Source organism: Lentinula edodes (assembly GCF_021015755.1).
Source record: "Lentinula edodes strain Le(Bin) 0899 ss11 chromosome Unknown C8R40scaffold_1, whole genome shotgun sequence".
Lineage (NCBI taxonomy): Eukaryota > Fungi > Basidiomycota > Agaricomycetes > Agaricales > Omphalotaceae > Lentinula > Lentinula edodes.
In genome coordinates, this window is record NW_025764307.1 from 1,505,757 (window position 1) to 1,533,748 (window position 27,992).

General features: G+C 46.6%; 12 protein-coding genes across 12 annotated transcripts; 6 read left to right on the forward strand and 6 right to left on the reverse strand.

The window, feature by feature from the left end:
* Positions 1–877: 877 nt before the first annotated feature.
* C8R40DRAFT_38656 (uncharacterized protein) lies at positions 878–2,639 on the forward strand. Its single transcript, XM_046234890.1, has one exon. The coding sequence runs from the start codon at positions 996–998 to the stop codon at positions 2,556–2,558; it is 1,563 nt and encodes a 520-aa protein (XP_046092472.1). The 5' UTR covers positions 878–995; the 3' UTR covers positions 2,559–2,639.
* Positions 2,640–4,113: 1,474 nt separating this feature from the next.
* Positions 4,114–5,110, forward strand: C8R40DRAFT_39275 (uncharacterized protein). Its single transcript, XM_046234906.1, has 3 exons — positions 4,114–4,189; positions 4,250–4,875; positions 4,925–5,110. The coding sequence occupies exons 2-3, from the start codon at positions 4,273–4,275 to the stop codon at positions 4,991–4,993; spliced, it is 672 nt and encodes a 223-aa protein (XP_046092473.1). The 5' UTR covers positions 4,114–4,189; positions 4,250–4,272; the 3' UTR covers positions 4,994–5,110.
* A 116-nt stretch (positions 5,111–5,226) lies between these two features.
* Positions 5,227–5,835, forward strand: C8R40DRAFT_1031622 (uncharacterized protein; the record flags this gene model as incomplete). The annotated part of the gene is made up of 3 exons (XM_046223187.1): positions 5,227–5,308; positions 5,369–5,514; positions 5,581–5,835. The coding sequence occupies 3 exons, from the start codon at positions 5,227–5,229 to the stop codon at positions 5,833–5,835; spliced, it is 483 nt and encodes a 160-aa protein (XP_046092474.1).
* Positions 5,836–6,228: 393 nt separating this feature from the next.
* Positions 6,229–7,890, forward strand: C8R40DRAFT_1164807 (uncharacterized protein; the record flags this gene model as incomplete). Its single annotated transcript, XM_046230568.1, has 1 exon — positions 6,229–7,890. One exon carries the CDS (start codon positions 6,229–6,231, stop codon positions 7,888–7,890), a length of 1,662 nt encoding a protein of 553 aa, XP_046092475.1.
* Positions 7,891–9,519: 1,629 nt separating this feature from the next.
* On the reverse strand, positions 9,520–10,768 carry C8R40DRAFT_1077730 (uncharacterized protein). Its single transcript, XM_046226994.1, has 3 exons — positions 10,544–10,768; positions 10,389–10,450; positions 9,520–10,329 (listed from the first exon to the last, which is right to left on the reverse strand). The coding sequence occupies exons 2-3, from the start codon at positions 10,440–10,442 to the stop codon at positions 10,006–10,008; spliced, it is 378 nt and encodes a 125-aa protein (XP_046092476.1). The 5' UTR covers positions 10,443–10,450; positions 10,544–10,768; the 3' UTR covers positions 9,520–10,005.
* Positions 10,769–12,247: 1,479 nt separating this feature from the next.
* Positions 12,248–15,860, forward strand: C8R40DRAFT_1077735 (P-loop containing nucleoside triphosphate hydrolase protein). The gene is made up of 3 exons (XM_046226995.1): positions 12,248–12,605; positions 12,661–13,358; positions 13,428–15,860. Exons 1-3 carry the CDS (start codon positions 12,479–12,481, stop codon positions 15,516–15,518), a joined length of 2,916 nt encoding a protein of 971 aa, XP_046092477.1. The 5' UTR covers positions 12,248–12,478; the 3' UTR covers positions 15,519–15,860.
* Positions 15,861–16,043: 183 nt separating this feature from the next.
* C8R40DRAFT_1004036 (alginate lyase 2) lies at positions 16,044–16,782 on the reverse strand (the record flags this gene model as incomplete). The annotated part of the gene is made up of 2 exons (XM_046222785.1): positions 16,044–16,340; positions 16,396–16,782. Coding segments are annotated over 2 exons (684 nt in total), but the record flags the coding sequence as incomplete, so codon positions are not given.
* Positions 16,783–17,892: 1,110 nt separating this feature from the next.
* C8R40DRAFT_1164811 (acid protease) lies at positions 17,893–19,483 on the reverse strand (the record flags this gene model as incomplete). The annotated part of the gene is made up of 5 exons (XM_046230569.1): positions 17,893–18,130; positions 18,198–18,906; positions 18,960–19,010; positions 19,068–19,167; positions 19,223–19,483. The coding sequence occupies 5 exons, from the start codon at positions 19,481–19,483 to the stop codon at positions 17,893–17,895; spliced, it is 1,359 nt and encodes a 452-aa protein (XP_046092479.1).
* Positions 19,484–20,324: 841 nt separating this feature from the next.
* Positions 20,325–22,249, reverse strand: C8R40DRAFT_1065067 (aspartic peptidase domain-containing protein; the record flags this gene model as incomplete). Its single annotated transcript, XM_046225612.1, has 7 exons — positions 20,325–20,421; positions 20,479–20,577; positions 20,640–21,360; positions 21,415–21,465; positions 21,520–21,652; positions 21,715–21,936; positions 21,995–22,249. The coding sequence occupies 7 exons, from the start codon at positions 22,247–22,249 to the stop codon at positions 20,325–20,327; spliced, it is 1,578 nt and encodes a 525-aa protein (XP_046092480.1).
* Positions 22,250–23,229: 980 nt separating this feature from the next.
* C8R40DRAFT_1164813 (uncharacterized protein) lies at positions 23,230–24,772 on the forward strand (the record flags this gene model as incomplete). The annotated part of the gene is made up of 2 exons (XM_046230570.1): positions 23,230–23,284; positions 23,340–24,772. 2 exons carry the CDS (start codon positions 23,230–23,232, stop codon positions 24,770–24,772), a joined length of 1,488 nt encoding a protein of 495 aa, XP_046092481.1.
* A 214-nt stretch (positions 24,773–24,986) lies between these two features.
* On the reverse strand, positions 24,987–25,677 carry C8R40DRAFT_1164814 (uncharacterized protein; the record flags this gene model as incomplete). The annotated part of the gene is made up of 5 exons (XM_046230571.1): positions 24,987–25,094; positions 25,150–25,256; positions 25,328–25,379; positions 25,441–25,593; positions 25,657–25,677. The coding sequence occupies 5 exons, from the start codon at positions 25,675–25,677 to the stop codon at positions 24,987–24,989; spliced, it is 441 nt and encodes a 146-aa protein (XP_046092482.1).
* A 452-nt stretch (positions 25,678–26,129) lies between these two features.
* C8R40DRAFT_39554 (uncharacterized protein) lies at positions 26,130–27,714 on the reverse strand. Its single transcript, XM_046234919.1, has 6 exons — positions 27,471–27,714; positions 27,282–27,406; positions 27,012–27,218; positions 26,857–26,947; positions 26,725–26,797; positions 26,130–26,661 (listed from the first exon to the last, which is right to left on the reverse strand). The coding sequence occupies exons 1-6, from the start codon at positions 27,583–27,585 to the stop codon at positions 26,517–26,519; spliced, it is 756 nt and encodes a 251-aa protein (XP_046092483.1). The 5' UTR covers positions 27,586–27,714; the 3' UTR covers positions 26,130–26,516.
* Between the last annotated feature and the right edge of the window lie 278 nt (positions 27,715–27,992).

Genomic DNA, 27,992 nt, shown 5'->3' on the forward strand with positions numbered 1-27,992 from the left:
CTCCCCATGAATATCAAGCGGACGCAGTAGACCTTAGTGATCGAGGGTGAGTGAACTTGGGCTTTGTCTCAATTACCTTTATCTCTATCCTTGCGGCAGCAGCTGTCAGACTGTTGGCCTCAAGGTGGTATTGAAGGTGTTTGTCCCTTTTTGCTCAGCGTATCTCTACTACATCAGTCGCAGCGTCTTATCCTTTGTAGAGCTTATCGAAGGTCTAGACATTGATACAGCTAAACCCAGCGGGTACATCTTCGATCCCTATACAAGATAGCTCAGTATGCCTAGATAATGGTAGTTCTTTTGATTTGACCAAAGAATCTTTGTTTTGTTATCCCTCGTGTTAAACCCCACGCTTTTGAGCAACTCGATCTTGTATATCTTAGCCAACCATCGGCTTTGGGGATGTAAGTTGGTGTAAAGCTTTGCCCAATCATACTCCATCGTGCATGAACACGGTTTACATATATCATGATCTTCCAGAGACGCGTACTTTCAGAATCGAGATGGTTGATCTGGGAGCTTTCGGCTAGATGTTTCTAGATGTGCAACGTGTTCTCCTCATGTTAGGGAAAGATATCAGCTGATGACCCGCAAAGGAACTGGTTGAAAATAGCGATGAAGGCATGAGCAGTTTTTCGCTCGTCGTCCTGCTACTAGAACGTCTTGGGTCTTTCTTCTCTTCGTTTTGCAAGGTTGTGCATCGGCGCGGGTTTCAGTGACATACAGAAACGCGTTGAAAGGGCGCGATCACGAGACTTAAATAATTGATCGGCTACTTGCGGTCCGAAGGGCGTGCCATAAAACCGACGGATTCGGATTGCCCTTATTCCTTCCTTCCTTGTTCAACGTCGCGTTTCCCGCCTGTTGCCAGCGTGTTCGAGGGCCTCCGCACAGACACAGCCCTTGGACTGCTTCTATCACTCGACCTGAGTTAAGCTCACCCACTGTCCTTTCTTCTAATCCTATACGTCTCTTCCACGATAACGAATACTTATATGACTTTTATGTTGTCCAACGTCCGCGACAATCACGAGGATGCTGAACATTCTTGCTCGAGTGGGACGAAAAGGAAATCCCTATCTCTGTTACCGTCGTCGCCTACAAAGTTGAAGCGTGTCGACCGCTCACATTCTCGAGGATCGTCTTTGTCATTGCTAACAGCGTCATCGTTGACGACGTCCGCGATATCAAGACTATCGTCTTTGAGATATTCAAAGCGTTCAGGTCAACCGCCATCGCCGAACTCAAGGAAGTCGCCTCCAATCTGTACGATATCATTGGAGAGTGTGACTGTCAACATCTGTGATGAAGATAGAAATCTCTCCAAGTCTTATACAGTGCCTTCCCCTTTAAAGGTTGTGGACGTTAATGTCATCCCTTTTCCCAAGGCTTCGTCAGATGAGTCGGAGCCTCAACCATCTTCCAATCTGCCAACAGGTCGCCGACGACGTTCCAACCATCTCCTTCTTGGTCATCGACGTTCAAGTTCCGTACACTCGATATCATCCCAGCATAAGAAGGAGAACTTGGATTCCTTTGCGTTCCCATCTCCTCGAGCGTCGCCAGCCCCAAAGAGAACGAAATCATCTGCACGCACGCCCGCTAGTAACAACAGCTTCTCGGCTCCTAAAGCCAGCTCATATTCTTTCAAGGATATACGTTTCATTGCATTGATCAGAAGAAGTATCATGCATGGTATTACGTGGAGAGAAGAAATGAAAGCCTGTGGGAGGATGGACATCGACGGAGGATTTAGTAGTGGCAGTGTCACCTTCGACATTCTCAGCGATAGCGAAAGTGACGAAGAGGGTGATGAGACTGCTGATCCAAGACGCATACAATCGCATGATTACATTATGCATAACCAGGATGTCCTGCTTGTTGATCGGCTAGGCAAACATCTTTCTGACTGGGGTTATCGCGAACGAGAGCCGTTTGTGCCACTTTCTCCACCTCCATCCCCTCTCCGTATGCCTCTCGCATCTGTCGCCCTTTCTACTGCCACTGTTACTATCGATTCTGTGCCTCTCCTTCAGCCTTCATTGATGGCGCCTCTTGCGACTGGGATCATTCACCTCCCTGACCTCGAAGGACATGCCACGCGTGTGTCATTCCTTGACAAAGCTCATTATCAGGAAGAGAATGCAATGGACATGGACGTTGACCGACCCGAACGACCTACTTCTCCTGTGGCGCGGTTCCTCGAGCCCGCTGCGAATATCCTGCCGATAACGGAAGGGCCTGGTGAACATCCATCGCCGCCTCTTTTCGAACCCTCCTCATCGTCGTTGAACGACACAATCGGGCCCGCGCACTCGCAGCAACACCCGGTCATTGTGGTCCCAAAACCTATTCCATCTCCTCCACCCGTATCTCCCTTTGCTCTAGGCTCTCCATCTTCCCACCAACGCGTCCTCAACCCATCTCAACTCGTCGCGACACTTGTGTTACGCCACAGAGAAAAGACGGCTGTAAGATCCCGTGGATGTTCCCAAGTCGGGAACGACACGTTTGGTAAAGCCATGATGAGACCCTCGCCGCTAGCGTGCGAGCTGTAGCCTTGGTCGAGAATGGGAGGCGCTTGCGCTTCTCTTGTGGTGTGAAGGAAAAATAGGACTGGCTCAATCATGTCGACTGGTTTCTTGATTTGTACTTTCGCCGTGCGATTGATTAAGTTGTTGGCTTCAGCCATGTTCGTGCTCTGGCGGTACGAGATATGAATGAAGTTTATTGGTCCACTTCATCTAGCTTTGTGAGTATATGTTGATTTCTCTTCACCATTAGATTGCTACCTTTTCCGCGGATGCTTATCCGTTGTACAGGAATACTAGTCTGGTCTACGTTCGGTAGGATTTTAAGGTATCCATCATCAACACCAGCAAATTCTCTGCAATCTCAACCCTTTGTATTCTTTGTCTCATCGATCTCCATGCTTTCCACTCATCATCATCATAATGATCATAATCATCACCCATTGCATCGCATTTGTTCGTCGTCCTATCGCTATTGCTATCGAATAACACATGTGTACCAGTTATCTGCAATTCCTTGTTAGCATCTGCATTTTTCATCAACTACCCCTTTGTCTGTCCCATACTTCATCCTTCTATGACTCGGTCGACTCTTTGATTGCGCAGCCTTTGTGCATGCTACATCTTCAGCCTATCACGATCGAGTCGTGTACATAGTTGACCGAGCTTTTCATTAAAAAAATCCTCTTCGTCGTCTTAGCTGGCGGTTCACAAGTGATGTTAGTACACATCCGGACTTGTTATTCTTCTTCTCCATTGTATGTCATTGAAGTTTTCGCAGACTTTTAGCCTTCTCCGGGGGGTTTCCGTAGTATTAGCGTTGGCTGTTCTTTTATGACTCCTCGTAGACGAGTATGCCTTCGTTTGTGACGCTTTACACTTTATCACAATGGAATGTCTTTTCGTCACTGTGGGGTTTTACCAAGTTTTTCCGTGGAGAACCGTACATACGTATACAATTTTATGGATTGCGGTAGGTATGTATGAACCTGAAACTTAAATAAAGCTAAAGTTCGGAGGCCTTTCCGCTACTTTCCGTCGGTACTTATTGGATACCTCTCTCTGTCTTTCCTCATTGAATAACGCGAAATCTAGCCCACCGATAGCTCACGGTTTAGACAGTCGCCACCAATGAGCTTGCAAAGTTAGTCTGGCGGTCGCATGACTGCTCTTTATACAGTATTGAAAGTATGTAATCGCTTCATTCGCTTTATCAGCTTTCTCAACGCGACCAGTTCAAGCTTTACTTTCTCCTTTCTTGTCTCTCAACAGCTGTATGTGGTTTCGCTCGGCATCCAGCGACAAACATGGCGCATTCAGTTAACCCTGGACCTCAAATCGTTGGCGATAATGAGTTGGCAGAAGCCAATGCCACGATGAAGTTGGATTCATCTGGTGACGGAAATCTCAAATCGCACAGTGAGCATCTGGCGGTTATCTATATCCCACCAACAACTTACTCATCTGAATAGAGTCCGATGAACAACGCTCACACCGGCCGGGTTCGATAGAAATAGTTCCCGGCCTGAACATCATCGACTTGACTAGATCACCTACTGATAGCTCCCGGCAAGAGCTGCAAGGCCTCACTATCCACGACTTGGATACTGATGATACTGACGATAGCGAGGAAGTTCCAAATATTAATATTAACCAGGGTAATGCCTGTGCTATTACTTTCCGCAATTCGACCTCATTCAAAATATCTGTTTCACTAGAACATCCTTCGCCTACAGCGCCCATGGTTATACCTACCAACAGGTCCATTCGCTTTCGGTCACGAGTGAGAATAACATCCGGGGTTCACCGGCACCGTGAGCACCGACATCGAAATACCGCTGTTCATAATTCTTTACACCCTGCTGGATTACTTGGCCGTTCTGAAGGAAACACAGCGGTCAGTTCTTGTTCCAGCTCACCGTCGTCTTCAATCTCTGCCCCCATTCGATTCAGAGAAGACGAAGCGACGGTGTCGCCGAAATGGGGTCCCCTCGGCCAACGCGTCCAATTATTCGTTTCCCAGCAAAAAGATAAAGCTAAAAGGGTTCAGGCTGATAGGGAGGCATGCGAACGAGAAGCCAGAAGACGGTATCTATTGGTGTATAGCCCTGGTCCTAACTCTGTTTCGAACTTTGCTCGTTCACCGGCAAATGATCATGAACGTACACCTTTGCTAAATCCTGCGAGAACAGGACAGCAAAAGTCGCCTGCAGCAGCGCCGTTAGGAGACGGCGATGACTCGGACCTTTGTGAGATCGAAACGGAGAGTGATTACGAGGCGAGGTTGAACCATGAAATTGATATGATCTTTGGGCAATGGCCTAAAAGGCTATTGAATCGACATGTAAGCATCATCCTTCTCTATGGGAGTAGCAACCCATTTCTGTTTTTAGTGGTGGTGGTGGCAAATAAAACCTATAGTTTGCTGCAGTTACGCAGAAGACTGGGAAACGGAATTTTAACGCAAAAACATGACTGCGTAAGTAAGTAAGTATGTGTGTATATTGAGCGGACAGAACTTGTTTTGGAATACTTATGTAGTACAGTACTGAAGTAGATTTTCACTCTCCTCGTCTGTTGTAATCTCATAGTAATTATATGGTAACAAAGGTTGTCGAGCGCTTCTCAATTTTGATGATCAAGCGCCCAGTGATGCAGACACTTGTTATTCTTTTTCCGGAACTGAGAGTTTGCAATGTTTCCAACAGTGGCACGATTGTCCAAAGCCTCTCGACGACCTTTGACAACAAAGAGAGGAAATAAGGACTACTACAAAGGTCTTTTTCAAAACTTTGAACTTCCCTCCTTGAATTCTATCCTAATTAGAATTCTTTCAGGTACTCGTCAGGCTTTTCTCCCAGGTGGCCATCGCACTGGTGCTCCAGGTAAACATGTCGTTCGGGGAAAGGCGAAGTATCGTCTACTGGACGAAAAAGTGAGAGTGTTCGTGGCTCCGCCATTGCATGTCATCGAATCATCACCGGTGCGTTCCTCTTCATATTCTCTTCAGTTCTTTGCTCGAATCATACACATCCTGCTCCATTCATAGCTAAAGCCGTACGTCCATACCTCTGTAAGGCACACAAAATCCCAAGGACTCACGCCGTACGGAAAATTCAAAACCGTTGGTGGTTTGACATCGGAACATTACTTCAAATTGCTACGAACCACTGCCGCAGAACAACATAAACGTGCAAAGAACGGCCAGTTGGTGGAGGCAGATGCACAAGGAGCTGTAACACCTGATGGTCAACAGAATCCAACACTGTTAAATAGGGCTATGGAGACATTGGGGTTGCGATGATGGCGTGCCCTAGTGAGTCCCAACTGTTGAACGATGCCAGAGAGTTCTTATATCTCTAATTCAATGTGCAGCCTGAGGCTTGAGGATGCACATTCCTTCGAAGTATCTATCATAACTATGACGCTGCCCGTGTATATCTAGTATTCACTATTCAACTTTACATTCACTACCTAGAACTTCATCATGACATCCGTAAGTCAGTGACTGTTCATACTAAGACTGCGAGTTATACATATTCTCCTCAACTTGAACATAGCCACTTATAATTAGTGGTAACAACAAATATACACACTGCTAACCGAGTAGCTGCGAGTTGTCTTCCTCCATCACGTCGGTTTTGGTGCGTCTCATAATCATTAATGAAAGGATTCTCATAAATTCTTTCTTCTAGGTATGTCGGCATCAGACCCACCCGATGAATTTGAAGAACACGCTATTTCGGAACGATGGCGAACATTTTCGTCGCTTCCAACTACTCAACTTCGCGCGATATTGACACAGGAGCAAATCGATATTCATATTCTTCGCGACAAACTCTCTGCTGCAGAGAAAAAAGTCGCGATGATCAAAACCATTCTATCTCCATTTTCGCGTCTTCCACAGGAACTCATTTCCGAAATATTTCACGTTTACTGTGCCACTCAAGGTGTCATTTACGACGCGTTCCAAAAACGGAATTCGCGAACTCGCCCATCCAAAGTTGACCCGGACAGAATCGTATCTGGGGTCTTCACGATCCCTCCTCAGTTGATCCTCACACAAATCTGCAGCTATTGGCGAACTGTGGCCCACGAGACGCGATCTCTTTGGACGAATTTAACCGTATATATCCAGACGGGCAAATTCACTCACCACGAACAGCTCATCGAAAATTGGTTAAATCATAGTGGTCAGAATATGCCTTTAGACATTTTCCTATCCGTTCCAAAGGGCAAAGGTCAAGTCACCAAGTCCATCATGCTCGGTATCATTCCGTTTGCAAATCGTTGGCGTCGTCTTGAGCTCTCGGCCCCCTTCCAGACTATCCGGCCGCTCCTCATTAGAACTCTTGATGCTCCTTTGCTCGAGCACGTGCGGATGAACATCTGTCATATCACAGAGTCTTCGATGCTTGCGTATTCCATGGATGTAACTTTCGTTTCAGATGGCTACTATCCTGCCTTTCATAATGCTCCGAAATTATACTCCTTCGACTGCGGGGCTATCTTCGACCCCGATACTTATCATGAGGATACATTCTCCTTCCTAACCATTCTTCCACAGCCTCAGCAACTTACCCATCTCGCTATGAATGGCAATGCATTTGTCCCATCCATCTCTGGCGGTTTCTCGTTACTGGGGGTATATGCGCACAATCTTGTATCTCTCTCTATCCATGTATCTCGCGAAACTCCTGACGCAGAGGCGCCATTTCCTTTGACCTTTCCCCAACTTCGTTCTTTATCGGTCGTTGCGTCATTTCCCTTTGACGGAGACCACTTTTTCGAACAGCTTACCTTGCCCGTCCTCGAAACTTTCGAATTCACGATAGAGAAAGATTGTTTTATGAATGATCAAGCATATACAAAAATAATAGATATGCAGGCCAGGTCATCGTTTGTCCTGAAGGAGATCGCGATCTGCAACGCTTTTAATGCCTCGAACCTGTGCACATTTCTTGAAATGCAGAACTCATTGAGACGTTTAACCCTCTCTGCTCTCCATTCTTGCAAACTCCAGAATGTAGTGAGCTGGCTTTCTAACAAGCCCTCGGCCTTGCCATGTTTACAAGAATTGCACCTATTGGGTGGTCAAATGAAAATGGGTAGTGAAGATCCCTGGGAGGGACTAGTGGATATAATTCATGGCCGGGCTCAGTTACCTGGCGAGCTGATGGGTGTCTGCGGGAATCTGCAGCTACTCGATATCCGCATGTCCAAGACGGCATTTGGACGTATGGACCAGGATGAGTTAAATTCACTGCAACAATATAGGGATCTCGGGTTGGACATTCGTTTCCATATATGGCTTTCTAACGGGAAGTTGGTCGATGCCGTGGATCACCTCGCTTCCTGAACATTTGCATCTATTTGAACCTCATGGATGGAACGTACCTATCTTTTTGAACCCTCATGGTTTCACGGAACTGTACGAATCCTCGGATTTCCAAGAGCTACTATGACGTCTTGTTAATATCCCTACTCAGTCTTCTGTTTATAGCAGGTTTCGTCTGTCCACTTATATGTCTGTGTTGGACCTGGGTAATAATCGAATTCCTCGGGCCTTGCGGTCTGTTCATTCCATGTACATAGATTCATCGTGCTTGTTCAAACGTTCACGGGGCAGACCCTTTTAGTCCGATACTCTCCGCGTAAGCCGTCATCAACGCATCCCGTGTCATTATGAGGGTCACTAGAGAGGAACCAGGACCTAGCCAGTATGTTACCGCATCCTCATGTTATATCCCCCCATACGTTGGAAGGCATTTAAGGATTCGGGAGAAAATCGCTCATATCGGCTCATTTCCTCTAGAGTCAAGAAGATAATTACCCCAGATTTGCGCGCGTATATACAGCCAATCGCAACCGAATCGCAAGTAAATGGAAACCAGATGGAAACCTACATGAAGGCGCGCTAAGACCCGCGAAGACCTCAGACCCGAAGAGAGGCGCAAAGGGTAGTGAGAACCATCAGGTCCCCAGAATCTCCTGCAGAACCCCGCCCGGCCTGACGCCCTAATTGACGCTACGATTTTGCCATGATTGACGCTATTTCGGACCAGGATCGTCACGTGAAATCGAGAATTTTTTCTAAAATTTCCTTTACAGGGTTTTGCATAATTCCGTGAAAACAGGGTTTTTTTTTCCTACTTCGGTCCGATTTTTGAATGTTCCGGACCCAACTTTGATGTCGACCCGACGTGGCAACAACGACCACCCGCTCAACATCCCGACACACTGTTATTACATTAGTGCCTCTTACTTGTTAGAAAACTTCAATATATGACAGCAGCCTCTCAATACTAAGCTTTTTAGTCAATACCTGCTGGATCCTGTTCTTTTTGCAGCTATTCCAGTAAATTTTAGGTGCATGTACATCGTGAGGAGACAGTGTGCAGAGGTATGGCGCTGTTACTGGGCACGACGCCAAGCAGTCAGCTGTCAGGCCGGAGATCTCGGTCGAAGTCGCTTATGGAGCGGTCCGGTAAAAAAAAATTTCCCATTTTCACGGAATTATGCAAAGGGCTGTAAAATTCAAATGTTGATGTTCTTTTTCCAGTGCTCAAAAAAATTTTGGTTCGGTGCTGGTGCGCCGACTCCTGCCGACTCAAATGACGCTATAAACGGACAAGGACTACGGATTTTGACTGAAAATGACGCTATTTTAGGACCAGGAAATCGCCAAAATCGGGTCCAAAATGACGCTATTTCGGGTGAGGTTCTGCAGGAGATTCTGGGGGCCTGAACCATCACATCTAGATGACATGATTAGTATGTAGGTATGTCAGCTCAGCAACAAATCGTTTCTCGGGAGCATGATACTAGTAACACCTGATAGCAGTTACTGCATTTGCCCAAGACCTTGAATACCACGTATAATTTTTCCTTTCTTAAGGGAGTCAGAAGAGCCGTCGGAACGGCCTATAGCCTCAGAATGCAAGTGGGCCCTGCAAGGCACTACATATATATGTGTTTGCGCAATATTACAGGTTATTACAGGCAGTAATGCGATTGCCATTGTTTTAGATCGTACTACTGTACATTTTGATTCGACAGATATTCAAAAACGATACAATTGTGATGAGTATACCATACATCAAAAACCAAATTTATCCACAGTAAGTAAAGAAGAGTCCATGAGCCATACAATCGGAAAACAAATTTTTCGGAAGCCGTAAGCAACGATTGTCGGATATGTTTTGTTCACCCTCTACCTCGAACCCTAACGATAACCCTTTGGTAATTGAATGCAGACATCCAGAGAAATTATATGCGCATTTCCGCGCAGAGTGGTAATGAGAGGCAGAGTGATTCGAATATGACGGAGCCAAAAGAGCGTGAAGGAAACAACTAGGCGAAGAGGGGAAAGATGGGGACAGCCTAAGCATACACTGAAGCGGGGTTTCGAGATATGATGGCGACTGTCAGAAGGAGATATCCTGGTTGCTGGGACATTATTTGATCCTGTAGGTTACCAATCGGCGGCGCTTTCCTCGTTGGTACCCGAGCGCCTCCAATCAGCGGCACTGGCCTCTCCGGTCCCAGACCGTCGCCAGTCTGCAGCACTGGCCTCTCCAGTACCGGAGCGTTTCCAGTCTGCAGCGCTAGCCTCTCCAGTACCAGACCGACGCCAGTCTGCGGCACTAGCCTCTCCAGTTCCAGACCGTCTCCAATCTGCAGCGCTAGCCTCTCCAGTCCCAGAGCGTTTCCAGTCGGCAGCGCTAGCCTCTCCAGTCCCAGAACGTTTCCAATCTGCGGCGCTAGCCTCTCCAGTACCTGACCTTGAGATTAAATTCTAACATGCAAAAAATTAGAATGCGTTCAAGATCGGATTTTATCAAGGAGTTTACTAACCTCAATCGGAGCAGCTCGAGAGCAAGCAATTAATATCGAGAAGATGATAACCATAGCACCTGCTATGAAGAAATTTGCTCGCATTGTGAAGATTGTTATGGGGAAATGTGGGTGGCAAGAAGGAAGAGGATGAAAGATGACAACGGCTTTCTCACCGAAGCTATGATATATTCCGCATATTTATATACTAATCATTTATAGGACGGAAAGAGTGACGGAAGTCGGGACTGAAGTCTGAGGTGCCTGAAAACCTGAATACCGGTTAGACAAAATCTAGTAAAATTGGTCCTGATGCGTCCTGATTTATCGCAGTTTCTACAGAATATTTTGAGGCCAGGTACATCAATAGTGATACTTCCGGCGGCAGGCCATCTCCTCAACATTGTGCCTTATCAACGTTCAGCATCGCTCCCATGCCTTTTCATGAAAGGTCTCAGGGCTTTTAAGTCACAAGCGTTGGACGTCATCTTGGACTCTGCCACCTGTAAGGGTTCTCGTTTCTTCTTCAACGAATTCCAACATTCACGCGGTCGAATTTGTTGGAAACTCATTATCACAGATCAAACTACTTCCTGTTACTTCGGTTATTGGCAAAGATATATATACAGCACCATGTTCCTGAGCTATCCGGATGAATCCGCAGTCATCCCAGCTTTGGAGCAAAAGCAATTTTGCAACAGACTTTGACTATGTATCATTCTTCCTTTCGAGTCTTTACTCCCTCCGAGCTCTTGACGGACGTTTCTCACTCTAGCCTAGAATCCTTATCCTTACACGTTGCGGAGCTCATGATTCTCGCAATTGAACAGACTATAATCAGCGAAGTTCCGAGTCTTCTCCACTCAATACTTCATTATGAAGTTCTTCCGACTTCAAGGTTATTTTATATCTGTCTTATCCAAACACAACTCGGAAGCGGAAGATCCATGGACATCTAGCGATTGTAGACTGCCAATACAAGATACTTCAGAAAATCTCCTACCCAAATTGCATCCTGCTTTCAAGATCGGTATACGAAATTTCGTGCCTTTGCCTGTGAGATCCCCAGTTGTTCAAAAGTTCCCTTCTTGAATAGGACATTCGGACACATTGCGGACAGGAACCATTCATCTTCTTCCCACTATTATGCAATTCTTTTGAAGTGTGCCGGTCGGTGGACGAGAAAATGGAAAACAGACTCCAGCTATTAGTAGAAACTGTTAATGAAATCTTAAACTGATCCTTCTGCGACGCAACAAGAGCATTTTCATCACTGGATACAGGAACCATGTTCATGGCGTCCAGACTGACGGGAAATCATTATAATCCATGCTCCTTGCAATACTACTAAATAGTTCGTAATGGTCTCTCCTTAATGGCCTTGTATCCCTATGCATAATATGTTCAATCTTCGCACCTGGCAATTTAGCTGCCGGAGTGCGGTTCTGAATCTTTACGGGCTTCCTTTTTGGGGCGCGGTTCAGACCTGGAGGGTTGGCATATTTATCTTAATGCTGATCCATCTGAGTTCAGTCTAGACTAAGTTCAAAGGGCACATGTTGATGGCTAGATCTAGACGGTGACGGTGGACCTAGTATCACTTTATATCCTTGTACAGTCGGTTCACGCTGATTTGCAGCCAAAAGGAGGAGTATTTGCGTGTATGTATACAAGTAGAATGTTAACATGGAGCTTGGTACACACCGGTAGGGACTGGTGGGCAGCCATATGCCTACCTGAAAGAATGCCTGCACCTAGAGCGTTCGGGGATCTACGCTCAAAGTCTGGAGAGGGAGACGGAAGAGGGATAAACGGCATCAAGAATTGAACGCCGATTTAAGCGCCCATTGCCAATGGTAAAATTTTGCCTGCCGGAACAACATTCGACCTTTGACCGAGCCTTTCGTCCAGAACGTTGGGATTGTGCGAGTTGGGCTTCAGACTTCAACCCTTTTCCTGGGCTTGTGCTTCGGGGATTCAAAGATCAGAATACCAAATTTCTTCATGCCCTTCTTTTCTCAGATATTTTGTTGCAGTTACTGAAGAACCCGTTACAGCCTTACAGGCTTGAATTCTAGTTTGACTTCTAGCTTTCGCCTTCGCACTAAGCTATGTCTGCGTCTGTGTTTCTGCTTTCCTCTTTTCGAGAAGTGACAGGGCTCGGGGCCTTGAAAACTTCAACGCGCTCTGTACATACATTCAAAACTGGTAAAAATAATGCATCGAACCCGTCCAAACGTAAGTGATACCCTCTGTTCATACGTTTGTTCATGTAACCCCAGTCGTTGAATAGGAAAAAGAACTCAAAATCGACAAAATAGTCGTGGTTGGACCTCTCCGTCACCTCCGTCGTCCGAACAATCCCCGGCACAATCTTTTAGATCATCTACCACGAAGACACCTGAATCCCACCGCCCGCGCCTGTCCCGTGAGCTCCCGAGACTTCGTGAAAAAGACGTTGTTCAGCAGCGCATTGCCTCTTTCCAAACCGAACGAAATCAGGACGCGAACCAGTGGGCGCAGAAGTTGGCTGAAAGGCATGAAAAGGAAGCCAGGGAAGAGAGACACCGGAAAATGGTACAAGAGATGAAACGGGGCATGCAGGTTGACGCGGTTGAACGCAGGCGAAAGGAATTGGAAAGTCGGATTGCGAAGCGAGACGGAACGTGGAAACATGAAATCCACAATCAGAAAGCGGAATCAGAACAAACATTAGGGCGAAGTAAAAGATTGTCAACAGATTCCGGGAAATTTGCAGATGGTGGTGTAGGGTCGAAAATTCAGTCGTGGATAACTAGAGCGCCAAAGACAGAACGAACAGTCCCCGTAAGGGAGACAATCATACCGCAGACAGCAAAAGATACGAAAGATCTACATAGAGAACGGTCAACCCATACATCTTCGCCTCATATTCCTCTCAAACCAAAAATAGCCACCAATTCCAGTGGTTTACCCCAACTGAAAGAGTTTTATCGCCCTCCACCTTCTCTGGTAAGTTGATTCTTCTATCTGAATATTTCGTTTTACCACTCTCTTACATGTACACTGACGCCTTTATAGACTCAACGTAAAGGCAAACTGTCGACGGTCCCGCTGACTTCGTCGTCAACCCAGGAATCTACCTCCTTCAGCTCTCCCCCTCTCCTTCCAGGACTCGTCTCGTGCTTGAACGATATTCTTGGTCCGCAGGCAAGTCCGACTGAGATCCAGAGACTGAGTATCGCAAGGGTTGTTGATGCAGTGAACAGTCCTGACTCCTCTACTCTTCCTTCTCTCGCACTCGAACCGGTTTCCGAACCTTCTGCTTACAAGGAATTTCTCCTCGCATCTGAAACGGGTTCGGGAAAATCAATAGCCTATCTACTTCCTCTCCTCCAATCACTCAAAGTATCCGAGTTGGCTCAGAATGCTCAAAAAACCTCTTCGACCTACGGCCCCGCTTCTAAATATGCATACAATCCTCGTTCCCTCGTCCTTGCACCCACGCACGAACTAGCCCGACAGCTATCCGGTTTCGCCAAAACGCTGTCCCATGAGATCAAGCTAAGGGTGGTGTGCACAAGTAGAGCCAATGGTAATAATCGAGAGAAGGATAAAGACCGGGCTCCTGACAAGGAATCAATGGTTTTGAGAGAGATGCGAGTCACCGAGACGGAGGGAGAACAGATAGCTGACGGAGTGACTGAATTAGACGTCCGACCCTTATCGCGGGATTCTTCTGCACATATTTTAACAGGCTCAGTGGGATCATCAACCTCTGGCTCTACCCGTCCAGTGGACGTCATGGTCGGCACACCCATGAAATTTCTCGAGATGATATTCGGGAGGGGTTGGGATCGCGCAGATGCCACTGATGCCAACAATGGTCACGCAAATACACGCAGAAGCATAGGCAAGCCAGAAATGGGTCTGTCCAATATCGAATGGGTTATAATAGATGAGGCCGACGTTCTCTTCGATCCCGACTTCAACTCGTTCACTCGCCTGATTCTGGCAGAGATCAGTAAAGCTAGAGGAAAGGAGGTAACTTTTGTGAAAGAGGATAAGGTTTTGAGTGCGGAGTGCTATCCTGAGGCACCTGCTGTGGCCGAGGACGTGGCTGAGGAGCCTAAAGAGGGAAATGACCGTTCCGACTCGGCGTCGGAGTCTCTACAGTCGCCCTCATCGACCTCAGTAACCTCAGCAGCATCTGTAATACCCACTAAATATCCATTCAACCTCATCTTAACAACTGCCACCATCCCGCCCGCGCTCCTGCTATATCTTCAACAACACCATCCTGCGATTTTTGCCCGCCGCCCCCGTCGCAGCCTTCGTCCCAACGCTGGAATACTCCGTTCGTCCGGTCTCCATCGCCTCCCAACTTCATTAAAAATCGATCAAGTAGATTGGAGTGGAGGGAACAAACTTGCGGATATTGAGAAGCGGCTAAGAGCTGTCTGGATGGAAGATGAGCGTAGATGGATGGGGAATGTGGGTAAAGGGCCAACGGAGTTGAGCAAGATCATTGTGTTTTGCAATAAATCCGCGAAGGTCGACGATCTAGGCGCTTATTTGGAGGAAAAGGGCATCAAGACCGTCACGCTAACGAGCAGAATTGGTTCGCTTTCGACTGTCGTCGAGGCGGGGGAAGACCACCCGAACCCTGGGGTTCCTGTCGAAGAAGGAAAATCCGACAAGGCTGAGAGAAAAGGTTCTGAACGAAGGCGTGGATCGAATAAGCATTTAGAAGGATTCTTGAGAGTGCGGTCAAAGTCAAGGGATTCATCCGACAGCAATCCTACCACGGAAGGACAGTCCTCGACGTCTTCGGCTCCACGCCGTCTGCAGCCTCTCGTCATTTCTTCGTCAGCATCACCTTCATCTCGCACCTCAAAACCCCCTTCAACACCAGCAACGCCGACACTATCCAACACTCCTCATGTCCTCCTAACGACTTCACTCCTTTCCCGTGGTCTTGACTTTGCACCTTCAGTTCGACACGTTTTCATCGTCGATGAGCCTAGGAACGTCGTGGACTTTCTACACCGTGCAGGGAGGACGGGAAGAGCAGGTACAGAAGGGGTTGTTGTTGTTTTTGGTAAGGGAGGAAGGAGCACGAGTCAAGGGAAGAAGGGACTGCCTATGGAGTGGAGAGGGGGAAGAAGTTGAAGAGAGGAAAATTAGGAGTGAGCATCATCGCTGTGAATGAGTTCACCGATGTGAACAGGCATTTACATAGCAGATACCTCGAAATTCTATCTTATCTTATCTTAGGTATGGATAATCCATCTAGTCGCAGTCAAAATGTTAATGGCTTGCTGCAACTGAGTTCGAGTACATTAATATCTATAATAATGGATACACCTTACTCGTGCACTTGTCATTGAAAATCCGGACTCTAAAATCTCCTCATTTACAGTAACGGATTCATTTTCAGGCAAGTGTCTATCTTGTGAGGAGAGAGTGGGTAGAGCACGCGACAATCTCAATGATACTTCTTTAGAAGTTTGGACGGACATCAGGACGTGGTTCATTCATGTTTTCTTCATAAAATCCAACTAATCCATCCTACTTACTATAGCGAACTACAGCCAGTCTTGTATTTAACGCTCGCGCACAGCGCAGTGGCGAAAGATAAGCATTCTGTACAATATATGTCGTCCTTTCTTGTCTTGCTCTCTTTTCAGCACCATCCTAATGCTCGATAGAGATGGAATAGAAATGGACCTCTGATGGACTCGATCCCTGATTATAGTTTCCCGCCTTGAAATAGCTCTTTGGCGAATCCAAATCGTATGTATCGAGCGTCATTTCCTCCCCATTGACAGTAACTTTTAACGTTCCCCCGCTATAATCAATTTCATATGTGAATTCGGTGCCAAGCGGAACAGTGGTTTCAAAAGTCGTGAACTTTTCATCCCCCCCACTACGTGTCTGTTCTACACCAGCTGCAATTACGCCTTTACTGTTGTAATACAGCTCAATGACCGGCTATGAGTGATTGCTTATCAGAAAAGCAAATCTCAGTATCAGAATGTCAACTAACCTTGGTGGAAACGCTATCATCAATATGGATTTGGCCGATGACAGTCCCGTGCTCACTGTCATCGGCTTGAATAACAGCAAGCGACACGGTCAGCTTGTTCGTATCCTGGGGATCCCAACTACCAAGTTCACGTAGTTCCGTACGACAATGAAGGGAGTTGGTGGTTGTAACACAGCCAGAAGATGAAGGGGATCCAGGAACTTTCATGACGAGTGCACCGTCAGTACTAGAGGTGTAAAAGTACTTGTCATCCTCATAGCCACCGTCACCCTTGAGGGACGAACTGGATTCAGTGTCAGGAGAGTCCTTGGAGCCAGTGCAGAGCTGAAGCTCCCAATTGGAAAAGTCGAAGTTTCCACCAGGAGCGACTGATTTATCAAGGGCAGCGACTGACCAGAAGTAGCAGGTGAGGAGAAGGAAGGCGGTGAGTCGGATGAGGTCTGTAGGTTTGAAGAGGGACCAGCCGGAAGAAGCCATTATGGATGAGTCGAGATACCAGCTCGAGAGGAATTCGCAGGCGACAAACAGATATGATTGGTATTTATAGTACCTGGGGATCTCATCAAGTCTAGAAATCGGGGAGACTCACCTGTTGATCTCAAATGGAAGAAAGGACAGAATGTAACCTAATGTTACAAGTTACACAAAGAAACTAGGAAACACCGCGTTGAGCGGTGACACTGATGCACTATGTATATGCCAGAATAGGTCAGAGCGTGATGAGCAATGTAAATCTTGATAAGTAACAGCACCTATTATATTAGTAAATCAGCGCTCGTGCGGGAAGGGTGCGTGTCCACTGCCCTGAGCTGGAAAGCTCGGGCATACCCTTAAAAGTCGATACAGGCTGATACCTGTTGATACCCACAGACAATGTCACCTAAAACATACCGTACTTATTTAATTTTTATAACAATGATGTAACAAGGCTTGATCTCATTGCGCTCCTTTTGACCCTCTTTTCCGGAGAGCAGTGTGCAAAATCCGCCGTGAGAGGGACTCAGATGGAATATCACAATAGATTGTAGATGCACAACAAAGGAGTATGTATATTCAGCAGCGATTGACCCATCGAGCTGGGTCGAAATTCTGGGTCTCGAAAAGAATCTTGGTTGCAGGGATGACGAATCAGGGTTAATGTTGTAAGCAAAGGCAGAATCTTTGATCATGACTAGACTCGAACCAGTCTGCTGCTGAGAAGCGATATGCGGAATCACTTTCTCGGCAGAGCGCCAGTTTCCAAAGTGTCAACTCGAGTCTAGATCATGACGATGATTCTGGGTTCTTTCCTGTTCTTTCTGGACGCCAAAATGTCGGCGTCTAAAGACTGCGCTCAAAAACTTAGTATCTCAATCAAGTAGAACGCCAGTGTGCCAGAGTGTGCCCTACCTGTTCTCCATGAACTTTTCAAACCAAAATTACATATTGTAATAGTGTTGAGCATGTCAAACTATACAGGTACATCTGGGAATATCAATCATTAATGAAGTTCAAACATTATTTTAGCTTGGCAAATCCAACAGCAGTTTCTTCCAAGCTGAAGACGTGGTAGGCGTTCTTCATCCAGCTATAAGAATTGACAGGTTCACTTGGTAAAAATTCGCATTTCAAAGGGGCAATAGACTGAACAAACCTATCACCAAGTAATAAAGTCGTGTTTCCAAGTCCGAGGTCTTTAGCAGCGAGCGCGCCAGCACAGGTAGAGGCATTTGGAGCAGTAGTTCCTAGATTAAAACTGATATAGATAGAAAGAGTATTAGTATTCAAATTGAACGAAAAGATGCGATGCATGTGACACTCACTTCTCAGACGAGATCGCAAATTTTTCTCCACCCCAGCTGAACGAGATCTCCGGCACCTTATCGCAAGGGAAAGAATAAAAACCTTCACTGGAGTCAAATACCTCGGCACCTTCGACTTTGGAATATATATCTTTCACCATATCCGGGGGTCCATACATGATCGTCGTCCCAGAGTCAATGATAGTATCAAAGTCCGAGAAGACGGTCTGTCCCCCGACAGTGATGCTGGCATTCTTGACCTGCCAGAACCCGTTTGACTTGTCCACTGGGTGGTACTCAATCGGGTCGTTGTATAGTTTTGGGTTAGTTCCGCCGAGATACAGCTCAGAATTATTCTTGGCGAGGTAGAAGCTGAAAGCCTTTGTGGTGATGGCATTTTGCTGAGCGGCGCTCACAAAAACAGGATCGGCTTTCAAGATTGAGATGGAAGGGAATCCGAGGCCGAGAACACCATCGACTGGGTCAGAAGCGAAGCTCGACGATAGATTAGTTACAGCGGAAAATCTTTGTCTTTGAACTTTGACTCCCGCGAAGGTGACGGTATCAGAGTATATTGAACCAGATACGGTAGAACCGTCGCCGTACTGGATAGAGAACGTGCCGGTCTCATTTTGGGAAGTTGAGGATGAGCTCGCATTATATTTGTGCTTGCTTGAACATGCAGTGGAATTACACAGCGATGAGGGTACCCAGAGGTCGGAGGAGCCGGCTACGAACAAAAATAGTTGATCAATTTGCATTATCAGAAAGTAATGTTCGTACTATCAAAGTCCACTAAAAACTTTTGGCCAGGTCTACCGATCGTAATCATGCCTGTTATAGAGAAATACTCAACTACGCAGTTTCCAGAAACATCATCGAACAACCTACCTGCCCATTCTGAATCGTCGTTCTCATCCGTGAGACTCTCGTCATGCTGCCCTCGAACTTGTATTTGGGTTCGCAGTGGAATATCAATTAGTTTCATACCCTAAAGTAGTATCAAGATTAGTGGACTTATCGAGAAAGGAGACGAAGTCACGAACCGCTGGTAGAGATCCTCCACTATTTCCTTGGAGGTTCATCAGGTTTCGACGATACTTGAGTGCAGTCGCAGCATTGCAAACGACGGCCTTGTTATGATTGAAGGTACCATCGGCATTGATCAGCAAGGTACGATCTGGCAAAGATATTGCTCCATAGGGTTGTTCACTTTGGGGGGAGGCAGAAACACAATTTGGAAGCGCCGCGATGGCGAGTGTGAGGGTTATGGATCCAGCGACAGAGGAAGAGATTTTGAGAAGCATTGTCGATACGGCGGATGTATATGTTAGCAGATAATAATGGAAAATGAATACACGGAAGTAGAGTTGCGTCAATGTCGTAAAATTCGTCAGCGATGCCAGAACGCGGGCTCGGAGGAAGGGGTTTTTTGGAGTGGATCCTTTTCTGACCCTCTCTATGAAGCGATCTTTATATGGATGGGATGAAGGAGGATGAAGGCGGGCGAGGCTCTGCAAAGCTATGATTCCTGATCTCAAATTCCAAGTCACAGCGCATCAAACTCACTGACAAAGTTTTCCGTTGGAGGTTCCGGTTGAAATCCGATTCGGACACAGGCAGGAGCAGGACACAGGCCTCCACCAAAAGTTGTGACATGCATATAGCATGATCCCGATAGTTTCTCATAGTTTCCGACAAGAATGCATTCCGAGATGGCGATCAGAAAGCTTCAGGAAGGACTCGGAGCTGTGTGAGAGTGGAAGAACAGTGAAGAACTCGTCTCCGATGGATGTCGTTATTTGAAACTCGGTGTATTGTCAACGTTTTGTGTACAGCTATTTGATTGCGAAGAGAAACGTAGTTTCCATCGGATTTGCAGGAAGAGGATATTTATAAGAGCATGCAAGAAGATTGAGTCGTGATAGGTCGTGATGCCCAGGTGATGCCGTTGCCAGAAAGTGGCTTTTCCCCACAAGCCAAAGCTGCTGATATCATCTCTAAGGCCCGATAAGGCCCGAATAAGGCTCACTGGCACAGTGTTTCTCGACCTCCCCGCTGCGCAAAATAGACGCACAAGACCGAACCATATACCCAAATTTACCATACAGATCCATTACAACCTTACACAAAAATCTAAACAGTATCTTATTTCTTCTTCTTCAACTCAGCGAATCCAACAGCAGCATCTTCCTCAATTTTTTCCTTTCCGAAACGGAAACCGGAGTAGACACCCTTCATGTAGCTGCAAGGAATAGTTAGTCATTTTTCATGCAACATACAACAATGGACTGGGACGAACCTGTCACCAATGAGCCAAGCGTTTCCGAGCCCAAGGTTTGAAGCGGCCAGCGACGCAACACAGGAAGAACTACCCTTCTCAGTTGTCCCAAGGTTAAAGCTAACCGAATAGGATTGGGTTAAACAGTCGGTCGAATCATACCCCAGCGTTACAAGACTCACTTTTCAGATGGAATAACGAACTTCTTGCCTTTTTTACCCCAGCTGAACGAAACTTCCGGCACCTTATCACAAGGGAACGAGTAAAATCCCTCTGTCTCGTCATACAACTTCGCTCCGTCGACCTTGGAGAACAACTCTTTCACCGCATCTGGGGGACCATACATGAGCGTCGTCCCAGAGTCGATGATGGTTGAGAAGTCCTTCCCCGCTTCCTTCCCTCCTACGTAGATACTAGCATCCAAAACCTTCCAGAAACCATCCGAGGGATCCACCTTGTGATACTCAAGAGAGCCCTCGTATAACTCCGGATTCGTCCCTCCAAGGTAGAGCTCAGATCCTTTGCCGGAGGAAAGGTGGAAGCCAAACTCTTTTGTCTTTACAGCCCCCTGCTCAGCAGCATTCAAGAACCAAGGCGTGGCTTTCAGGTTCGAGATCTTTGGCCAGGCAAGACCGAGAATACCAGCAGTGGGATCGTCTGCAAAGCTCTTGGACAAAGTAGTGACGGAGGAGAATTTCTGATCTTTGGCTGTCACTCCTTTGACAGTGACGGTATCGGAGTGAATTGGACCGGATACAGTGGAATTGTCGCCGTACAGGATTGAAAAGGTGCCAGATTCCTGCTTGGATGTTTTCGATTTTCCTGCGTCATATTTCTGCTTCTTATTTGAACAAGGTCCCTCGGTACAAGACTTATCAACAACCCAGAGGTCAGACGAACCGGCTGGAGGAAAAAACAATCTATTGTTTTGTCAATCTCGGAAATGAACGAACTTACTATCGAAATCGATCAAGAATTTCTGTTTAGGTGTACCGATCTCGATATTTCCTAGAAACCAACGATCAATTCAGGAAACACAGCATATTGGATCGTTGGGCTTACCTGCCCATTCCACGTCGCCTTCCTCGTCCGTTAAACCCTCCTCGTCTTTCTTGTCGGACTTATCGCCTCTGCGAATTTTGACACTGCTTTGATCGCCTGCAGTACCACCAGTCTTGACTGAGGATTCCGTACCCTGCATATGAAACATGAGCAAGATAGAACAACTACGAAAGGTCAAGGGAGTATGTCGCGAACCTGTGGTGTTCCATCGCTGTTTTGTGAATTTGAGTTGATTTGGGTGTACTTCGCCAAGGCATTGTGATTGAGCTCGCGCGCCTTGCTTGAATCAAAAACGCCATTGGATGTAGTTGGTGGGTCGTGTGGTGGAAGGTTGACTGTGTCTCCACCCTGCTCCTCAGTACGACGAACATGAACAGGATCTTGTGGAGCTGAGGCGGGGTCGGGAATTTCCATGCCCTGGAAAGCCAGTAGGTCTAAAGGTTCAACAGAGAAGTGAACTTGGAGAGGTACAAACCTGCGGTAATTCTCCACCGGAATTTTCTTTCAGGTTCATCAAGTTTTGACGATGTTTTTCGACGACCCTCCGATTGAGACGCTTTGCCGCTTCTAGATTAAAAGTCCCATCGGGGTTAGTTGGAGCGACGCGCGCAGGTAAGGAAATCGCGCCCGCTGCTTCTTCTCTGGCCAACGGAGCAGCAGAGACGGCAGAAAGTATCAGAAGAACGAGTGATAAGGATGCGGCGAAGGCAGGAGGAGTTTTCGAGGCCATTGGGTACACGATGGATGCAGAATTGTGATCAGATAGAAGGAAGGCGAAACGTGGCTTGGAGGCGAAATGCGATTGAGATACTGAACGAAGTCGTAAAAATTGTTGGAATACCTTCAACGTTACCAGCACGTTGTCGGAGAGATGTGGGATGAGTACTTCACTGAAGTATGGGGGTCTTTGATTGGCATGCGGCCTTTAAATACACCCGAGTTTAGCCGACCAACCGACAACTCGCCCTGGCTATAGTAGGTTATAGTGGAATATCATCCATCAAGGACTGATTTAGCGAGATATAGTGCCGTAGTAGCTGTATAGCCTGTGCTCTGCGCGGTTTTTACCCGGAGCTCCGTGCGATAGAACCTGCTTGTAGACAACCTATATGAGCACACCGGAGGTTCAAGATCTCAAATGAACATAGACGGTGAAAGACCTGAGTATGTTCGTGGTACTACCTGTATGAGCGTGTATGTAGAAATAGCTTAGTCTTGTTCTGGAGATTGTAATGTGTATATCACTTACGGTGATGGGTATCAATAAAAAGAACGCCACGGCCGATTCTGTTTATGAGTAGATACTACATATCACAGGGAGGCACAAGAGTGCGCATGAGTCTTGTCACTCGTGGTCCAAACACGCAATTCTTGAATATGTACCCATCGACTGACGAAAAGCGTACCGTAGTGTAAAAGAGCGCAGGGAGAGCGTAGGTAGGACTGTACTAGATAGCTCAGGTTCTTCTGACAAGTCAAGTTGGCCATGGGCAACGTCGATTGGATTCGATTTATGTTTGCGCCTGATCCTTGCGTTAGCCACTGAGATATGCTTTGAGTTGGCTGTGCTGTGGAAGACTTGAAAGGCGTATAAGCGCCCACTATGTCCGTGCGAAGCTCCGAAAAATGGTGGCTGCAGTGGTCCGGGTTATAAATATTTCAAATTTATCTTGGAGTCCAATCAATAGATCGACTCATCTCAATTCGGATATGTCGCAGGATTCAGCCAGCTTATCGACGATTCGTAACATTCACCAATGGAATTGTGAGTTCCCACTTTCTTTCCGATCCTTTTCGTCTTTTTAACAATCGAATCCAAGCACCAGAACGACGTTCCAGTGATCACAAACAGCTTTCCCCAATTCCTCTCGAAATCTATCTTGAAATTATCGACCACATACGACCTCGGGACGGCATATATATCAGCCCACAGCACGTATATGAGTGCATGAATAGTCTCCGAAATTTGGCGCTCGTCTGTCGTTACTTCTGCGCCCAGATTCTGCCTTGCCTGTATAAGGTCCTCATCTTTTGCCCTGAACCTGAGGAAGAGAGTCTTGGGAATAGAAGAGATGTTTTAAGCAGGACCTTCATCCCGTTCTGTCAAGATATCAATCGTGGCGAAGCTTTTGCCGAATCCCTTGCTCTCGAAGTCACCCAATGCGATATTCGAGATTGGATTGACGTCCCTTCAGAAACTCTCGACACTTCTCCTGTCAAGGCATCACTGGACGCGCTCATCGAGGCCTTACCAGCTATGACCAACCTTACATCCATCGTTCTATCTCGAACAACTCTGACCCCCGCCCTCCTTGAAAACATCCTACACCTTGAGAAACTCGCTTCACTTCGTATTCAATGCTGTGATCTCGCTGGAATGACTACCAAAGTCATTCATGATTTCGCTTCGCGAGTCAAATTGCAGACATTCCATTTTTTCTCGAATGTCATGCAAAACGAACAATTGGTCTCCAGCGCTGGGGCGTCAGAAAAGGAACTACTGTCTCTTCTCATGAATGTATCCACGTTTGGCACGGATAGCTGGCCGCTCATAAGTGCTATGATTGCCTTTGATGCTGTCCCTTCTTTTCAAACTCTGGACATCTTTCATATCCTGGATCCGGCTGCACTTTGTGATTTCCTCTGCAGGATATCGACATTGACATCGCTCACACTGGACGGCGTCGCCCCCACGGAGGACTCGTATTTCTTGGTTTTGTCGAACCTCAAACAGCTGCGACACCTCTCTTGTCCTCCTTGCTTAATTTCACGCCTCAGCGGTTCACAGAATCTCTCGACTCTATCGTTCTATACACGAGCCCATCAGTCAGAAGACCCGGCTATGCTAGCTTCTTTCATCAAGGCTGGATTAAACTCTTGGAAAGCCTTCAGTCAATTCAGATCCTTACGAGAGTTGTGTCTGCCTCTGATATTCATGTTGCTTATCACCGTCGATCCTCTGTATTCTCCCCATGATGCGAAAGAGCTCAAAAAGCTCACCGTTTCTTCAGACGGAACGGCCACAATCAGCAGAGAGTTTATCATATCTGACCCGATTTTCATGGACGGAGGTCCGATGGACGATAACGTTAAAGATGCATTCTTCATGTGGGGTTTGCTTAGGATAATCGGGCAACAAAAACATTTTCCAAAATTGGAATGGTTTACATTCCATGGCTTGAATGATAGAACCTGGAAGTGGAGGAATGAGGGTATGAGTGGCAAGTGGAGACCTTTTCAGTTGCTGGAATAGATGGAAACAAGGGTTACAGCGTTGCGGGCTTGAGCTACGAGAGTATCCTTACAAAATTATCCTTATATTTGTCCGTCTCACTTCACTACTGAGTCAAATTGCGAACATTTAGCCACGAGGGAGGACGACATTGCTGTCACTAGGAATTGAGCTGACACAGTGCGTTATCCCGGCTCGAGGCTACTTGTTATGATGCTTTGCATCACTTTGGCCTTCAAGTACTACTTCCGAGACCGCCAGATATCGCATCTGCGCCACAGCTTCCTGTGTTCGGGTCGAGAGTGAATACAAATGTCCCCGCCGTGATGCTACCTTGACCGCCCTTTGAGTCAATGGATGAGAAGCATCTTAACCATTGGGTCCAAAAACAAACTTACCTGGGGACATACTTCAGCAACAGTATCAAGGACGGTTTGGCAGTTAACACCACTTGGGACGTTGCCTTGAGAATTGGAGGGAAGCAAGTTCCAAGCAGTAAAGTCGCCTTGTGAACGCCAGATGAAGTCCGGTGAGTGATTATTCGTACAATAAATTTTGAGAGGGAGGGTGGCTTACATTTAAATCCATTGGCGTTGAAACACCGGGCATAAGTGTTCTCGGGTCCTACCTGCAAACAGGAATGAAGAATCAACTTCAACGCCCGAATCCATGAATTATGGTTGACTGACAGGGAGAATATCCTGGCCAGACTGACAGAAAGTTTGAATGAAGCTAGCACATGAACCCTCTGTTCCTGCGGAGAAACAGCCAACTGAGACTGTTTGTTCAATAGCGGGTACTACAACCATCAAGGCAAGTTGAAATATTAGTGCGTAGTTCATCTGTAAAATGATATGAGAAACTTGAAGGTTATCATCGATGAGTCGATTGTCTGAAAGACTTACCTTGCGATAGTTGGAGAGCATTTTCACAAATTATTGGCAGGAGTATTGGAGACTATCGAAAAGACAAGTGTTAGACTTTGGAATCGATCGGCTTTAAGTACTTTCTGGCCTGGTTAAGGCACCTCTACGGCTGGCAGCAGTCTTCGTCTTCCATGGAACACAGGAAGGTGAACTACCTTTGACGATTGAACCTTGAAGACTCGAGGAGGAGCAGGCTCCGCTTGGCAATTGCGAGACCGTCTTAATGCAAGCCCCGTCAAGGCCCCTGCTCCAGAAAAGAGCTCGTGGAGTGCTAGATCATGTTATATAAGTATCAGCGCTCGGGCTTTGTGGGTTCTGGTGTGCGCAGAAACAATGTGGTAAATGCTTCGATAAAGCAGTCAGTCAGTATATTGCTTGCCACCGCTAAAAGCGCCTTGCAGAGTCTTCCACCTATATAACTAGATTTCCCTTCGCCCTTACTAGATCGACAACTGCTGACCATCCTCCAAGAGAATTTCTTGGATGTAAGCTAGCGTTTGACCCTGTCCATGCGTCGAACTTTGTGATCAGTCCCAAATCGAACCGGCACTCACGGAATGCCACTCAATAGTCTTCATCCGCGGATACAAAAGCCTTCAAATGTTCCTGAAGCGGTCATGTAGTGCAAGTATGTGGCAAGGCAGCCATAGCCAATCATCGATAGCTTTTATATAGTAGATAAGCCAGAGCCCTAGTGAATAGATTTAAACAAGTCCGAGAGGAAAGCAAAGCAAAGTCCTCTTCTACAAAGAAACCACGTTTTGAATCTCCGAATCCGAGTAATGATATGAATATAGCAAAGGTCGAGCCATTCCAGAAGTCTAAAAAGAAGCAGGAGACTACGGTGTAGACCCTGAGCGAGACCCTTCAGAGAATTCATTGCTTGGTTTTTCGTTCTCTTGCATGATAGTAGATACAGGTGTCGCCTCCCTTGTGGCACTACCTTTCATCTCGCGACGCACACCGATGATCAGAAGAATCGTGCTGTGATGATCCACGTAAGGATAATGACTAGACAATGAACAACGAGAATGTTAACGGACTCACGCTGCAACTGTACACACCCATGAGATCCAAAGAAAGCAAACACAAGCAACGTTTGCCGAATAAGTATCGTATTCTAAGTTTGGACTGAGTCAGTTCATACCCATCGCTTGATGGGTAAAGATGGTTACACACTAAGTGGTGGACGAGAGAAAACAGTTATGTACTGCTCTTGAAGCTCCGCAGACGCACCCGTGATGAAGGCGGAGCGCGTGAAGACTACGATCTAAATAAAATGGAAATCTGCGTTAAAGAATTACCTTTGAAGACTGATGTTGGAGTATACGCACAGTGGTTACGATAGCAGCGAGGAGGAGACCAATGGCCATAACAACCGCCAGAATCATCCGCGTATAGTTGTACGACCTGGCATACGATGTCCTTTTAGGCCATAGGACCAACATGATGAATTCAAGACCAAATAGGGTGGAGATGAAGGAGCAGAATGTGAGGGTAAGGATCTCCCCCGCAATGATATCGTTGTTGTGAAGTTCGACCTATGAAATATATATAGCCTTGTTCAACAACATCATGGGAGAAAAAAAATTAGTTGTAAGTACTCTCAAACCTGTTTGGGTCAAAGCGTATTGCTGGACATGGGTCTGTAAACGATTGTATCGTGACATGGAGACAGTTGCAGATAAGCTAGCTCCCATGCAAATAGTTTGGGCTAGTTGATAAGCAACTGAGTGGAGAGCACCGTAAGAGGTCAGAAGTTTAAGATCGTCTGGGACGAAGAACCAACATACACAGGCGTTCGCGACGAAGATAAGGCCACCTTTTATCAAACATGTTTTTCCCTTTGAAAGCACTCCATCGCGCCTCCGATAAGTCAAAGCCCCATACTTTGCTCGGAAAAGGCATGTTTCAGGCCTTTCAAATGGGAGGGGAAACCGAAAGGGAAAGAGGGGAATTGAATTCAAGTGGACATTTGATCGACGGTCGACAGGGTACTTATAAAACTTGCTGAGAGAAGCAGCCCCATTTAGTCTCACAGTGAGAGTTCCATACGTGACAAGTCCTTCAAGATGAAAAAGGAGTGGCGTGATCATAAGAAGAACCTGTCGTTCCGCAGCTTCGTGGTCTGAATTTATACAATAAGTGTCCACGCTACTCGAGTCCAAGGCACTGCAGGAAGCATGTTTGCATACTAGCAAGTGTGGTCCCATGTAATAGCTTGTAATAGGTGTTCAAGAGCACACTATTTTACTCACAGATGCAGGTTGAGTACTTCTTTTGGGTGAGAAAGAAGACCTAAGAAGACTGAATGG

Excerpts from the sequence above, each read along its gene's own strand:
- C8R40DRAFT_1077735 (XM_046226995.1), top strand. The coding sequence starts at position 12,479 with ATGTCTGCGTCTGTGTTTCTGCTTTCCTCTTTTCGAGAAGTGACAGGG. Across the intron at positions 12,606-12,660 it reads TGCATCGAACCCGTCCAAAC|GAAAAAGAACTCAAAATCGA; the intron begins GTAAGTGATACC and ends GTCGTTGAATAG. Across the intron at positions 13,359-13,427 it reads ATCGCCCTCCACCTTCTCTG|ACTCAACGTAAAGGCAAACT; the intron begins GTAAGTTGATTC and ends ACGCCTTTATAG.
- C8R40DRAFT_39554 (XM_046234919.1), bottom strand. The coding sequence starts at position 27,585 with ATGCCTTTTCCGAGCAAAGTATGGGGCTTTGACTTATCGGAGGCGCGA. Across the intron at positions 27,407-27,470 it reads TCTTCGTCGCGAACGCCTGT|TTGCTTATCAACTAGCCCAA; the intron begins GTATGTTGGTTC and ends CTCTCCACTCAG. Across the intron at positions 27,219-27,281 it reads TGACCCAAACAGGTTTGAGA|GTCGAACTTCACAACAACGA; the intron begins GTACTTACAACT and ends TATATTTCATAG.
- C8R40DRAFT_38656 (XM_046234890.1), top strand. The coding sequence starts at position 996 with ATGACTTTTATGTTGTCCAACGTCCGCGACAATCACGAGGATGCTGAA.
- C8R40DRAFT_39275 (XM_046234906.1), top strand. The coding sequence starts at position 4,273 with ATGGTTATACCTACCAACAGGTCCATTCGCTTTCGGTCACGAGTGAGA. Across the intron at positions 4,876-4,924 it reads AAAGGCTATTGAATCGACAT|TGGTGGTGGTGGCAAATAAA; the intron begins GTAAGCATCATC and ends TTCTGTTTTTAG.
- C8R40DRAFT_1077730 (XM_046226994.1), bottom strand. The coding sequence starts at position 10,442 with ATGGTTATCATCTTCTCGATATTAATTGCTTGCTCTCGAGCTGCTCCG. Across the intron at positions 10,330-10,388 it reads CTCGAGCTGCTCCGATTGAG|AATTTAATCTCAAGGTCAGG; the intron begins GTTAGTAAACTC and ends TTTGCATGTTAG.